The sequence below is a fragment of the Clarias gariepinus genome, chromosome 25, assembly GCF_024256425.1.
Source record: "Clarias gariepinus isolate MV-2021 ecotype Netherlands chromosome 25, CGAR_prim_01v2, whole genome shotgun sequence".
Lineage (NCBI taxonomy): Eukaryota > Metazoa > Chordata > Actinopteri > Siluriformes > Clariidae > Clarias > Clarias gariepinus.
Genome location: NC_071124.1, coordinates 5,192,808 through 5,205,178, shown reverse-complemented (window position 1 = coordinate 5,205,178; position 12,371 = coordinate 5,192,808). Strand labels below are relative to the sequence as shown.

At 39.9% G+C, this 12,371-nt stretch overlaps 1 protein-coding gene across 2 annotated transcripts in view; it reads left to right on the top strand.

Annotated features, from left to right (window-relative positions):
- Positions 1 to 10,682, top strand: part of bbs9 (Bardet-Biedl syndrome 9) — a 122,378-nt gene extending 111,696 nt beyond the window's left edge. For both annotated transcript variants that reach the window (XM_053486987.1, XM_053486986.1), the window contains one exon: positions 9,363 to 10,682. In XM_053486987.1, coding sequence (XP_053342962.1) covers positions 9,363 to 9,565 — 203 coding nt within the window. In that variant the 3' untranslated portion in view covers positions 9,566 to 10,682. The remainder of the gene's footprint in view (positions 1 to 9,362) is intronic.
- The last annotated feature ends 1,689 nt before the right edge of the window (positions 10,683 to 12,371 follow it).

Here is a 12,371-nt window from a genome sequence, read left to right as displayed (position 1 = left end):
AATTCCCAGTTAGTCACCGTCAACAAGCTCATCCCTCTGATTTACGGCGAATAAAATATGAAGGGAATTTTTCCCAAAGTAATCCACGATAGAAGATCCACTTCATCATCCTTTGCTTATTCTACTCCCGGAACTTTCTTGCGCTGTTTACCGTCAGGGTTACGACTTATGACAGAGGTCGTAAGTACAGAGAACAGTAGGGTATCATTGTGAAAATCCCAAAGTCTTAAACTTAAAGCCACTCTCTGCGATTTTTCCGTTTGTCTCAGTCTGACTGCGCATAAACATTTCCCGTTCGGGACAATTCGCTGCAGATGCAGCCAGACCTCATCCCGGTGCAAGGTTTCTTCCCTCTCCATGAGCTAACATTTGACAATCTTTCATTTTCTTGTTTACAAGCAGTCATGACGTATGCAATTATGTCTTCCGAACAGGTTTTATCAGGATCCATCAAGTGGTGTTGATCTAAAATCAGAGAGTGTGCTTATTGTAAAGGTTATACTAGAGATCCATCAAAATTCCGGCAAGATTCTCTTTTTTTTCATACTCGCTCTGTTATGGTTGAGCAAGAACACGTCCAATAGTTACTGATTTGTAAAACTTTTTTCTCTTTCAGAAAACCTATTATGTTTTTAATTCTTTTTATTGTTTCTTTTTTTTTTTGGACTGTTTACTTTGCTAATTTATTTATATCCAATTTCCACCCATCCGATGAGTGTAGACATGATGCGGACAGTTGACTGATGTTGCTTTGCCTGGAGGGGAAATCGAAATCTCTCTTTCCCAATTTGACAGCAGAGCCGCTTTATTGTGGGATTCAAATTCGCCATATCAAGTGTTAATGGTTTGTTACAGTCATGTATGAAAAATATATATATATTTTTTTTATTTTATTTGTGTAAAAACATGATGAAAAATTATCTGATCGTTGCAGGTCACATTATTAGGCAAATACAACCTCAGATGAACAACAACATGTAACTGTTTTTCATTGTGCCATTAGTTATTTAACAACAAAATGAAGCCAAAAAGAGACAAAAACTAGCAGGCAATAGAGTATTACTTACCCCTTTAATGTTTCCGCAGGATTTAAGAGGGTAAATTGCAGCCAGGTGCTGCTAATCATCAGCCATTGATTAATTGATCGTCAGCAATTATGCCGAGCTCTATAAAAGCTAAAGTTTTGGCAGTTTGCTGGTCTGGAGCATTCTTGTGTGTGTTAACACAATGCCTAGAGCAATGGTCTTAGAGCAGCAATTGTTGCTGCACAACAATCTGGAAAGGGTTATAAAACCATTTCCAAGCAATTTGGAATTCATTGTTTTACAATGAGAAAGATCTGATCTTCCCAGGAGTGAACAGGAGTCCCAGCACTTTCACCCCGAGGTCACACGGTACAATGCTCAGAGTACAAATACAAAAAAACAAAACAAGAGTTACATCTCCGACCCTACGAGCCTCATTAAGCATGTTAAACGTTAAAGTCCATGACAGCACAATTAGAACTAACTTTTACACATGACTGTACAGGTTCTTATGAACATTGACCTCTTGGGAAAGGTGCGTCTGTGTCTCCCAGTCCAGGAATTTAAACTCAGAATCTTCCGATCACTTACTCAAAGCTTTAACGTCTGAGCTACCACTGCTTCAAATTCAAGGCTGAAGAAACAGATTCAGCAATCCTGAGTCCGTCTGGAGTTTTAAGTGATTTTGCATTCAGGTTCTCGGGTTTACTTTGATGAAAAGTGGATTTAATAACTGCTTATTGGTGTGAATGAGACGCAGTAACAATGAGGCACTGTCAACCGTCTAGAGTGTATTCTCGAATCACACCCATTATTCCCGAGATCCACCATGACCCATGACCTAAAAAGCCTAAATGAAATAGGAGCTTACTAACTGAATATGGAAGTACAGCTTCTGTACGCTAAAACAAGTTCTGCCATTTGACCATCTAACCATGAAGAAAAAGAACACAGGAAAATATAAACCTGTATTGAACATATGACATGAATCACAAAATATGAAGCGTGTTAGGTTTAATACACAAATGTAGGTAAAAAGGCAGGGTGCTTGCACAACTGAAAGCCTTTCTTAGTCGCAAATTGGACCTTTTTTAATCAAAATCAGTTAGTTAATCCAAAATGATTGTGAAAGATAACACATTTATAAAAAAAAAAAATTATTGAATGAGGAATTTGCAACTATAACCTGAATTTTAAATTAAATTCATTGGCCTTTATTTCCATGTGTAGGAGAATGTTGGTAGTTAAATTGTGTCAAAGTGAACCTTTAGTATTTTGTTGTCAAGTTTTCTTTTGAAAGTGTCTTTTGAAAAATTTGAATTTGAATTTTTAAGAACTGAGTTCAAAGTGGACTGTACATAGTATCAATCAAATTATTTATTTATTTTTACAGTTTTAGACATTTTAAGTTAACTTGGCGATCAATTTTTAAAAAATGTAATTGAACTACAAGAATTGTCAGTTACGAGTTCGGATCAAAGCATAAAACTCTGATTTGTACTTTGTAAACTCGTATCATAGCGGCACATTTCTCAATCCATATCCCCCTGCTACAAAATCCATAGACGCGACATAATCCATAACCTCCTGCTACACCAATGCACTTATCCCAGTGTTTCACTAGTGCTTGGACACCATCAGTGTGGAAAGATTTCTCGGGACGCCAGAGCCATGATCAAACTGCTTGTTTCACGTCTGAAACCCTGGCCTTTCAGGAACTCCTTTAATGACCCAAACATGTGGAAATGGCTCGTAGTGGAGTGATTTCAGGACTGTATGGGGGGATGTAGCAATAACTCCTAGCCGAGTTCCTGTAATGTGGTGATTTTCAAGGATCAGGCGTTTAATGCACTAAATAATCACGATTAACGACAGCAGTGAGCTCCGAGCCACCGCACCCGGGATCGTTATTCACGGACGTTCGGCTTTCTTTAATAAAATAGTTACACCATTCAAACCTATTCTCTGGCAAAGAGTCTCATCACTGCTCTGCGCTTGAAGTCTTCTGTAAATGTCAATCACTTTTACGCCTCCATTCACCAGAAATTTCATCACAAGCCTCGGCTTGACTTGAACATCCCTTTAAAATATTACAACTTTGATACATGTAAAAAGAAACGACTATCTCAGGTTAGAAAAGTCTTTTGTTGTGTATATTAATAACTGTTTATAGTAGAAATGTAAAACTTTCACACCATGATGGGTTTCCTGGGCCGTCACACATTTATAAAAGAGGGGTGTCTCGTGCAGGTACATCTTCTCTTTAACTCTTACTTTACAGAAATACTGCAAATCGAATCTCTTAGAACACACTCTCACACTTTCACACACTGCCTGGACAGTTCCCATGGCTTTCTACTTTTAGCATAGAGGCAGCGACAGCGACACACACGCTGGCCAGCAGAGCCACGGTATTTATAAAACAGTGGGAAGAGCGCAGAAGCCTCCCGCATCGAGCAGTCCGGAGGGCCATGCAGGCGCTCTGTGTGTTCGTGTGTGTGTGTTTTGACTGGAGTCTCACACACCCACCGAGCGTAAAATCGACTCTTTGAAACGCCGGTACGTGCCTTGTCCTCGGGCGGCGTTATCAAACTGTTTACCACTGTCCTTCTTTCTGTGTGTGCTCGTGCTGGTGCCTGATGAGATAGCGCTGTATTGCTGTAGAGGAAACACACACACACACACAAACACACACATACTCATTTCTCAGTAAAGTCACTTTGAAGCTCGTGAGCGCTCAGAACATGTGAGGGGACACAGAAGATGTTCCACCAGGAGATACACGCCAACTGGAGGTGGTGTTTAGTCTGGTGTGTGTGTGTGTGTGTGTGTGTTGTATTGTTTGGGGTGTGTGTTAATGTACTGAGCTACAGACTTCTTCACGTTATTATTTACCTGCCTGCATAATGTCAGAATGGATGCCTGTTCAGGTACTACACTGATTTTTATATTGATATTCCTGACCGTAAGAAATCAGCAGCTGTTTTTTAAAAAGCATATCTTTACTTTTTTTTTTTTAAGTGACCCTCATGTAGCTTGATGGAGAAAAAGGGAAAGAGGGAAACGAAAAACTATATATATCTCTGTTTCAGACTAATTAAAGCCTTGATTCTGGGTAACTAACAGTTTTAAAAGATATTGCGCAATCCTTGCAACTATAAAATTTGGTCAGATTTGTAATTTGTAAAATGATCGTTTCTATTTATTTTTATTATGTTTTTAATATTAGGATCACCAGAGCCTGGCTATGTTTAGATGCTAAAAGTAGATTTCTTGTACTCGTGCAATGACAAAACCTCTAAATAAGTTTTAGTAAAGTACAGTAGCACAGTTGATAAGTTTATTACTTTATATATATATATATAATCAACTGTGCTAGTTTACTAAAACTTATTTAGAGGTTCTGTCATTGCACGAGTACAAGAAATCTACTTTTAGCATCTAAACATAGCCATATATTTATTTATTTATTTATTTATTTATTTATTAGTATAATTTTTTTATATATAGACAAAGTCATGACCTCTTACTTCTCCCAGCTTCCTCGTCACATGCTCTCTTAAACTTGAACACAGTAGCTCTGACTGAGGATTAGACCTGCCACTACCTGACAGCTCAGGATTAACCTGTGACATAGTGCCGTCTCCATTTCCACACACACACACACACACACACACACACACACGCGCACACAATGTACAAATTCCCATTCTTTCAGTTCACTCCAGTCAGCGGCCTGAGCAGCCTGAACAGCAACTCGGATCAGAACAATTGCAGTTTAAAAATTGTATGTTTAGCAGAGATAAGGGGAAAAAAAATGTTTTTACATTACATTATTTGGCAATAACTGTAAAATAATATGTAAAATAAATTTTATGTTTGCATTTTAAATGGTAAAATGTTACTGTTCCTCTGTAATCCTACAGGTGGCGCTCTAAACTATTCGCACCTCCTGTGTAGTAGGAGCTGTTTGTTTAGAATTGTAGGAAAAAAATTTAAAAAGGCCCGTATTCACAAGGCTTCTTATAATTCTCCCAGAGAGCTCCTATCGTAGCCTAAAATGTCTCAGCTGCGAGTCCTAGACTGAAAGTGATTTGAAAAACTTCTTACAGCAACTCTGAGTAAGGAAAGTACAAAAACCTTTATCTTAGTGAGGGGGTGTGGTTGACCCCGTTGCTAGAGACGATGCAGCAATTCATGGACTGTGATTGGTTGATAAAAAATAACCTCAGACCTTTAATAACGTCTTGAAATGAGCTCTTTGTGAAAATAGACTACATGATAATAGAATAGACAGTGAAATCATAATGTTTCTATATAATGATATCGTATAATCATGATTACAGGCTACTTTATGTAAAGTTTCTGTAAAAGGCTAAATATGTTAAAGTTAATCAAATCAGCCAAATGTTGAAAATTTGTTTACTTTTGAAGCAACCAATTTCCACACCGTAGTTACTATATTAAAGTTCCTACATTTATTTACTATACTGATTTTATTATTTGTGATCCATTTCAGACTGAGGAAAGCAAAATGGCTCAGCTTTTACTAATTCACATGACTGCAGGACAGTCTGTTTTAGTTGCACTTTTGGGTGGTATGTAGCCAACAATCCGTGAGATGGAGGAAGTAACTTAGGAGCTGTTTTTAGGGCTAAGATGTTTCATGAATCATTTTTATCTTAACTAAGATTTAATCCTAAATTTAAGGATTATAATTCTATGGATTTTCTTAGAATTTCGTCACTTTTAGGCTGAAGATGCTTTGTGAATACGGGCCCTTATGTTTATAAAATCTTGATACTTGCAGAATCGCAATACAATTTAAATCGCACCCGAGTATCGTGATAATATTGTATCAGGACGTCCCTAGTGATTCCTTAATGTTTAGTGATCAATTGAATGTTTTGTGTGGATACATGGATATCTAACATGGTGCAGGAGGTGAAACCATGGCAACCAGCAGCAATTTTAAAATAGGACACACCCACATGAACTATATAAAATTAAAATTAGATAAAATTGCTGCTGGCTTAAGCACATTATACAATCATTTGAAATGTTTGTGTTTTAGATTGTCTAAAATCAACGATATTTGTTTGATTTATTTACTTAGTATCATTTTCATACTGTATATTAGCTCACTTTATATAATATTTATTAAGTATTTATTTAATTAGCTGTCGATTTAACATTAAACAAAGTAGGAATTATAAAAAAAGAAGAAGAAGAAATAGCTATTACTAAGAATAAGGTAAAAAGAAATGATGTGTAAGTTTGGAATTTGGTCTAGATTTTTCTTTTCACTAATTCAGAAGTTAGACATTGCATAAAAAGATCTGCTTGTATGCGCGAGAGAGTGTATGTTAGTCAGCACACACAAACACACACACACTTGTGTGCATGCTCGGATTTTTATTTTAAAGCTTAGGGATTTAGGACTTGGAAGATTTCCCGAAGGTTGCTGTGGCAGCTCGTAAACATAAATCCGCTCCAACTTTCCAGGCTAATGCTCAGCTCACAGCTTTTTCGCTAAGTTTCATAGCAAAGAACGACTTGTGTTATCGACACACTCTGCTAAGGTGTGGCTTATAAAAAAGTGCTAAGGTGGAATATATAAGGAAGCTGCATAAAGACACGCAAGAGGCGACGATTTATTACGGTAAGGCCGCGGATGAGGGCAATTGATTACGGATAGCTTTACGATGCGCTACAAGGAACATTTTGATTAATTGCTATGTTGAGAGGTACGATAACAGAAACAAATGACCGTCACAATCCTGGTGCTTATTAACTCTTGACATCACATGACCTGGTCTTATTGACTATTGTTTTGGCTTTCTGCATTGCTTTGAAGTTCTATCTTTCAAAGTCGGCGATTACTTCCTGTTTGTCGTAGCCCTGCTGTAGGTCTCCGTGGGTGTCTGTAGCCTCTTGGCTGGACACGAATGACCACAGATAGACCTGTGGAAAAATACAGATGGCCTACAATCTCATGAAACATCAAACCGTTTTTTGTGCATGCTCAAAACTTTCATAGCTCACACGGACCTGCTGTACCTACGATTTGTGAATTTCGTAGCAGTGTGTATTAAAAATCAGGAAAGTGAGAACTGGGCACAATGACTCCGTGTACTACAGCGTTTCCCTTTACCGCTCGAATGCCCCTTTTTGATTCCCGATTTCAAGTACAGTAATACATTATTCTTAACAAAGTTCCATACTGCAGCTTTAATTAGCTGTAAAAGATCTAAAGATCTGGCTGGTTGGTGCCCGGGTCTGGCTTCGGCTCCGCTCCGCTCTCGAGGCCGCCTCTGCTTATATATAGACTTTAACTTTATTAGTGCTTTTCCACCTCGCATCACACGTGCCGCTTAGTTGTGCTGCCCGTGCGGCTACTCTTTTACGACTCTCTCTTTAGTTTGCCATGTATGTATTTCTTCTTATCTCGCCCTCTTGTTTTGGTTTGGCGGCCGCACGGGAACTCGTCTGCGTGTCGAGGTTTCCGTCATATGGCAGCACTTATACGTTCCCCGGGTCTGAACGTGAGCTTAGCGTTTATATTACGGGAGCTGAAGAAGATTTCTTTAAAAACGGTCACTCACACGTGGAGAACACACACAGGACGCTTTAGTAGATGTTAGAGAGGGAAAGGGAACACCGGACCCAGCCCTGTTCTCACCTTAACAGTGAGCGAGTCAACTGTTGAGAATGACCTGAGCGTGTGTGTGTATGTGTGTGAGTGTGTGTGTATCTAGATTACTTTTGTTATGAGTCAGGTGCCGTTGTCACTCTGTCAGTCACAGCAGGCAGCAGAACCGTCTGTTAGAATCAAACACACACAATGGGATCATACCCTTAACCTCGTCATACTGAACAGTGCTATCACACACACACACACCGAATGAGAGAACACTTAACCCCCCTTGGTGAGTCTCAATCCTCCCACCTGTGCACTCGACGCCTCCGGTTTCAGAGAGATAGCGATGGCGGGCCAAACTCGCAGCTTTAACCCGAGGGAGCTGACAACAGACACTGGTTTAATTGGGACATAGACACACAACTGCATTCTACACACTCTGTTAATGCCCTATGTGTGTTTGTGTATGTGTGTGCGTGTGTGTGCGTTTGCACAACGATAAGGGTTTGCATCAAAGATGTGTTTATTTGATTTTTGTTCAGTGTGTGTGTGTGTGTGTGTGTGTGTGTGTGTGGGTAGCACTGCTGCTTCTGCGTGCGTGTGTGTCTTTGTGTCTACGCATATGCACAATTACCCAAAATATATTTGCGCGTCCGCCTTAATCAGTTAAATTCCCCAAACGCAGTGTTATCGCCGACCTCTAAACGTAGCTGCGGTTCGACCACTGATAACACAGACCACGTGGAAATAATTCACCTTGATGTTGTCCTTTACATGCCTTTTTTAAAATATACTGTATGTCCTTTGATAAACATGTTCATGTAGTAATTACCATTAATATTCTAGCTACTAGATAATATAAATATTATTTTACATTACATTCTTTATTATATATTGAGTTTAATTTAATGTAAAATTAAATGTAAAAAAGAAGATAAATTTAAACAAAATACAATTTCAAAATATTGCAGCAGAAACTAAAATCAAATTTAAAAAAAAATTAGACCTGATAAATTTAAGATAAAAATAAGTCGAAACCAATTTCCACCCATCATAAGGGCCCTCCTACATCAAGCCTACAACTACCAACCAGGGTCGATAAAGACTATCCCGCGTTTCCTCCGAGCCGCGTGACGCCGGCCGACTGACCGCATCTTTTTAAACTGCTCGCTTATGCACAAGGCTGTGATTGGCTAGTGTCGCGATTGATGGGAGGTGACTCCCACCCCTCCCCCTCTGAAAGAGCTTGGCCAATCAGATCTCTCTAGGCTCCCGGCTGCGGGGGGCCACAGCATCACCCGGGAAATAAACAATCTCTGGGCGAGCTCAGTACTGATGCACCACTTGGGGACCTTAAATTCTTTTATAATTCTCTATTTAATGTTAAACTGTTTTTATGGCAAAAGTGTATAAAGGAAAACTGCGGTGGTGACTCAGTGCTTTAAGGCTCTGCGTTACTGATCGGAATTTGCCGGTTCAAGGCCCTCAACCCTGTCCGCTCCAGGGACGCTGTATAATGACTGACCTTGTGCTCGGACCCCTGCTGGGATGTGCGAATAACAAAGAATTTCACTGTGCTGTAACGTGAATGTAAACGTAAAAATAAAGGCTAATAACCTAATTAACGTAATTTTGTCTTAATTACTAACAAATTTTAAGAAAGAAAAGAAACAAAATTTTCTAAATTTGTTTTTTAGGTTCCTCCAATGAAAAAAAAGGGAAGAATTCAGAAAAGGAGTTAAAAGAGATCAAGAGGGACTCAACCAAGGAGAAGGAGTCGAAAAAGGAGTCGAGGAAGGAGGACGACTCTGCGCTCGAGTTCGAGAAGGAGAAAGTAAAGGTTTCCAAAAAACCCTCAGTCAAGGCCAAAGAGAAGAAGAAAGAAGCAGGGGACGGCTGACCAGATGCAATACACACACACACACACACACACACACACACACACACCATCGCTTTGGGTGGCTTTTCCCATCCCCTGCGCTGAAACCTCATATAGGCATCATGTAAGTACAGGCTGAGTGTCAGTGTCGCTGTTTGTTAGCGCTTGTTTGTCCTGCGCGACCACAGAGCATCTGTCTTCTGTTCCATCGTCAGTGTGTTACACCGTGGAGCTTCCTCTCCATCAGGGAAACAGGAGCAAGTGGGGAACTTTCTGCTCAGTTTATTTTAGAGGCAGCGATCAGGGAATGCAGGCCGAAACCCACAGTGCTAACCAAGCCACCCACGCAGGGCCAGCGTGACGTCTGAGTCTAACCCCTCTCTCTCTCTCCCTCTCTCTCCCTCTCCCTCTCTCTCTCTCTCTCTCTCTCGCCCCCTCATGGGCAACACGCCCTACCAAGCCAACTCCCCATCTCTAAAAATAACCCGAGTCGAGCCACAGACGGGTCCACTGAGGCCGTCTCTCCCTCTCTATGTCTCTCTGTCTGTGCCACTACCTACTATACCAGCTCCCAACATACACACACGTTCCCTCCTTCACATCTCTCTCTCTCTCTCACTCTTACACACACTTGCAGCAGCTGTGTGTTTCTCAGCCCAGACTGCAGACATCGTAGTCAGCATATTTGCTGCATCTTTGTGGGTGTAGTTATTGTAAGAAACACTAAATGCAGGCACTAAAACTCACACTCCGTCCCTTTAACGTCAGCTTATTTTATTAGACATATCAGTCCTACTGCTTTAACCATTTCCCTGACGTCTGATGTCTGATGTGGGCAAGTGCATAGCCATAGCCGTATAAAGCATCAGGATATGCACGTAAAGAGGTCGCGTCTAGTTAATAACCGTTACAGCAAGGCGTTTTCTCTTTAGACACGAGCTTGCACAGTATTCTGTAACGATATCTGAATTATTATTCAGTATATATACATATATTACTGCATATTACAAACTATTCTGTTAAAAAAGAAAACACTTTGGAGAATCTTTGTCATGAGTTTAGTTACAGACGTGTAAATTAGTGCCAGAGCCATTTTAGAGCGCGACCAAGAATAAAAATAAAGCTTTTCAAAGTTTAAGGGTTTTTTATTATTATTTTTATAGCAGCTTTTGATGGCCAAAGGGGATAGATTAGTGTGTGTTACAGGATAAACTCTGTGCTTGTGAACCGATCATTTGGTGTGTGTGTCTGTGTGTGTGTGTGAAGGACAGCAGAAGTGGGTTGCCATTAGAATCCAAATCCATTTTTATATTCTGTTGTACAACATGGCAAGATTTTGTAAAAACAGAAACAACTCAGAGACACACTGGTTAATGTAATACCTCAAGCACATAGTCGTCCTGTTATTATTTACTCAATTATTGTTTTATATCGCTGACCTTTAGATACATAATAAAGGAATATACAATATAAAAAAATCTCCCAGCCATCTGTTTTATTGTTCTGAAAAGGACGGAACGGACAACACGTCGAGCCTCACGGCTGATGAGGTACAACAGCAGAAAAACTACAAGTCGCCTAGACCTCCCAAAATTGTACGGGGGGGGGGGGGGGGGGGGGTGTTCAAGTCAAACCGGGACTTTTATGACAGTTGTGAGAGTGAAAACTTGCGTTATTGCTCTATATAATCCCCTGCTACACTAATGCATTTATCCCAGTGTGTCACTAGTGCTTGGATACCATCAAAGTGGAAAGTCTTCTCAATTCGCCGAAACCAGGATCATCCTTTCGCCTTACTTTTGCCTCTGAAACCCTGGCCTCCTTGGAACTCCTTTATTGCCACAAACATGTGAAAATTACTTGTAATGAACCCGGATTGACTTGAACGCCCCTCGTAGTTTTGAGATTGTCTGGGAAACGTTTTTGTGTATCCCTTTCTTGTATGGCCATGATTTATCCATCCCTTAACAGCTACTCATAATGTCATAAAGCACGAAGTCTTCTCACTCTGGTTCCACGAGCATAACAGCTTCACACGAACATTGATCCCCATCCCCAGTTTTCACAGCCATATGAATCTAAACAAGCTCTTTCATGGTATGATAGAATGAAAGATTCACAGCATCAGTATGCAATGACAAATCTACAGGAAATTTGGGTTCTTTCTTTTTCCATTTTTTTTTTTTTTTAGATCTTCAGCCAAATAATGAATTGCTGGAATCTACAATCATTTGGTCGTTCTTTTGTAATTCTTGCTAAAGTGATGGGTTTATGTGCATTTTTGTTATAAGTAAAAAGAAACTGACACTTTTTTTTTTTTATATAGATAATCGGTATGCATAATTGAAAGCACACAGTTACACACTTTGTGCCACTCTGAAGTTTCTTCCAAGTGTCCAGAAACTTGCCAGGAGGTGAACTGATTATGGAAAAGTGTGAACATTTATGTGCAAACCATCTTCCCATTCATGACAGGTGAATTATTTCACGTCCCCTGCACCAGAGGAAGTAGTGATGATGACGATGATGATATAATTCCTGTTTTTTTCTGTTCCAATCAAAGTTTGATTGTGTAACTTAAAAAAAGATGTATTAAACAAATATTATATGTGCAAATTCCTTTTCATAGTCTCTAATCTGGTGGCACGGTGGGTTAGATTTTAGCACTGTCGCCTTGCACCTCCAGGGTCCTGGTTCATTTCCCGCCTCGGGGTGTGTGTGCATGGAATTTGCATGTTTTCCCCGTGCTCGGTGAGTTTCCTCCAGGTACTCCGGTTTCCTCCTACACACATTCAAAGACATGCAGATTAGACTGATTGGCGTTCCT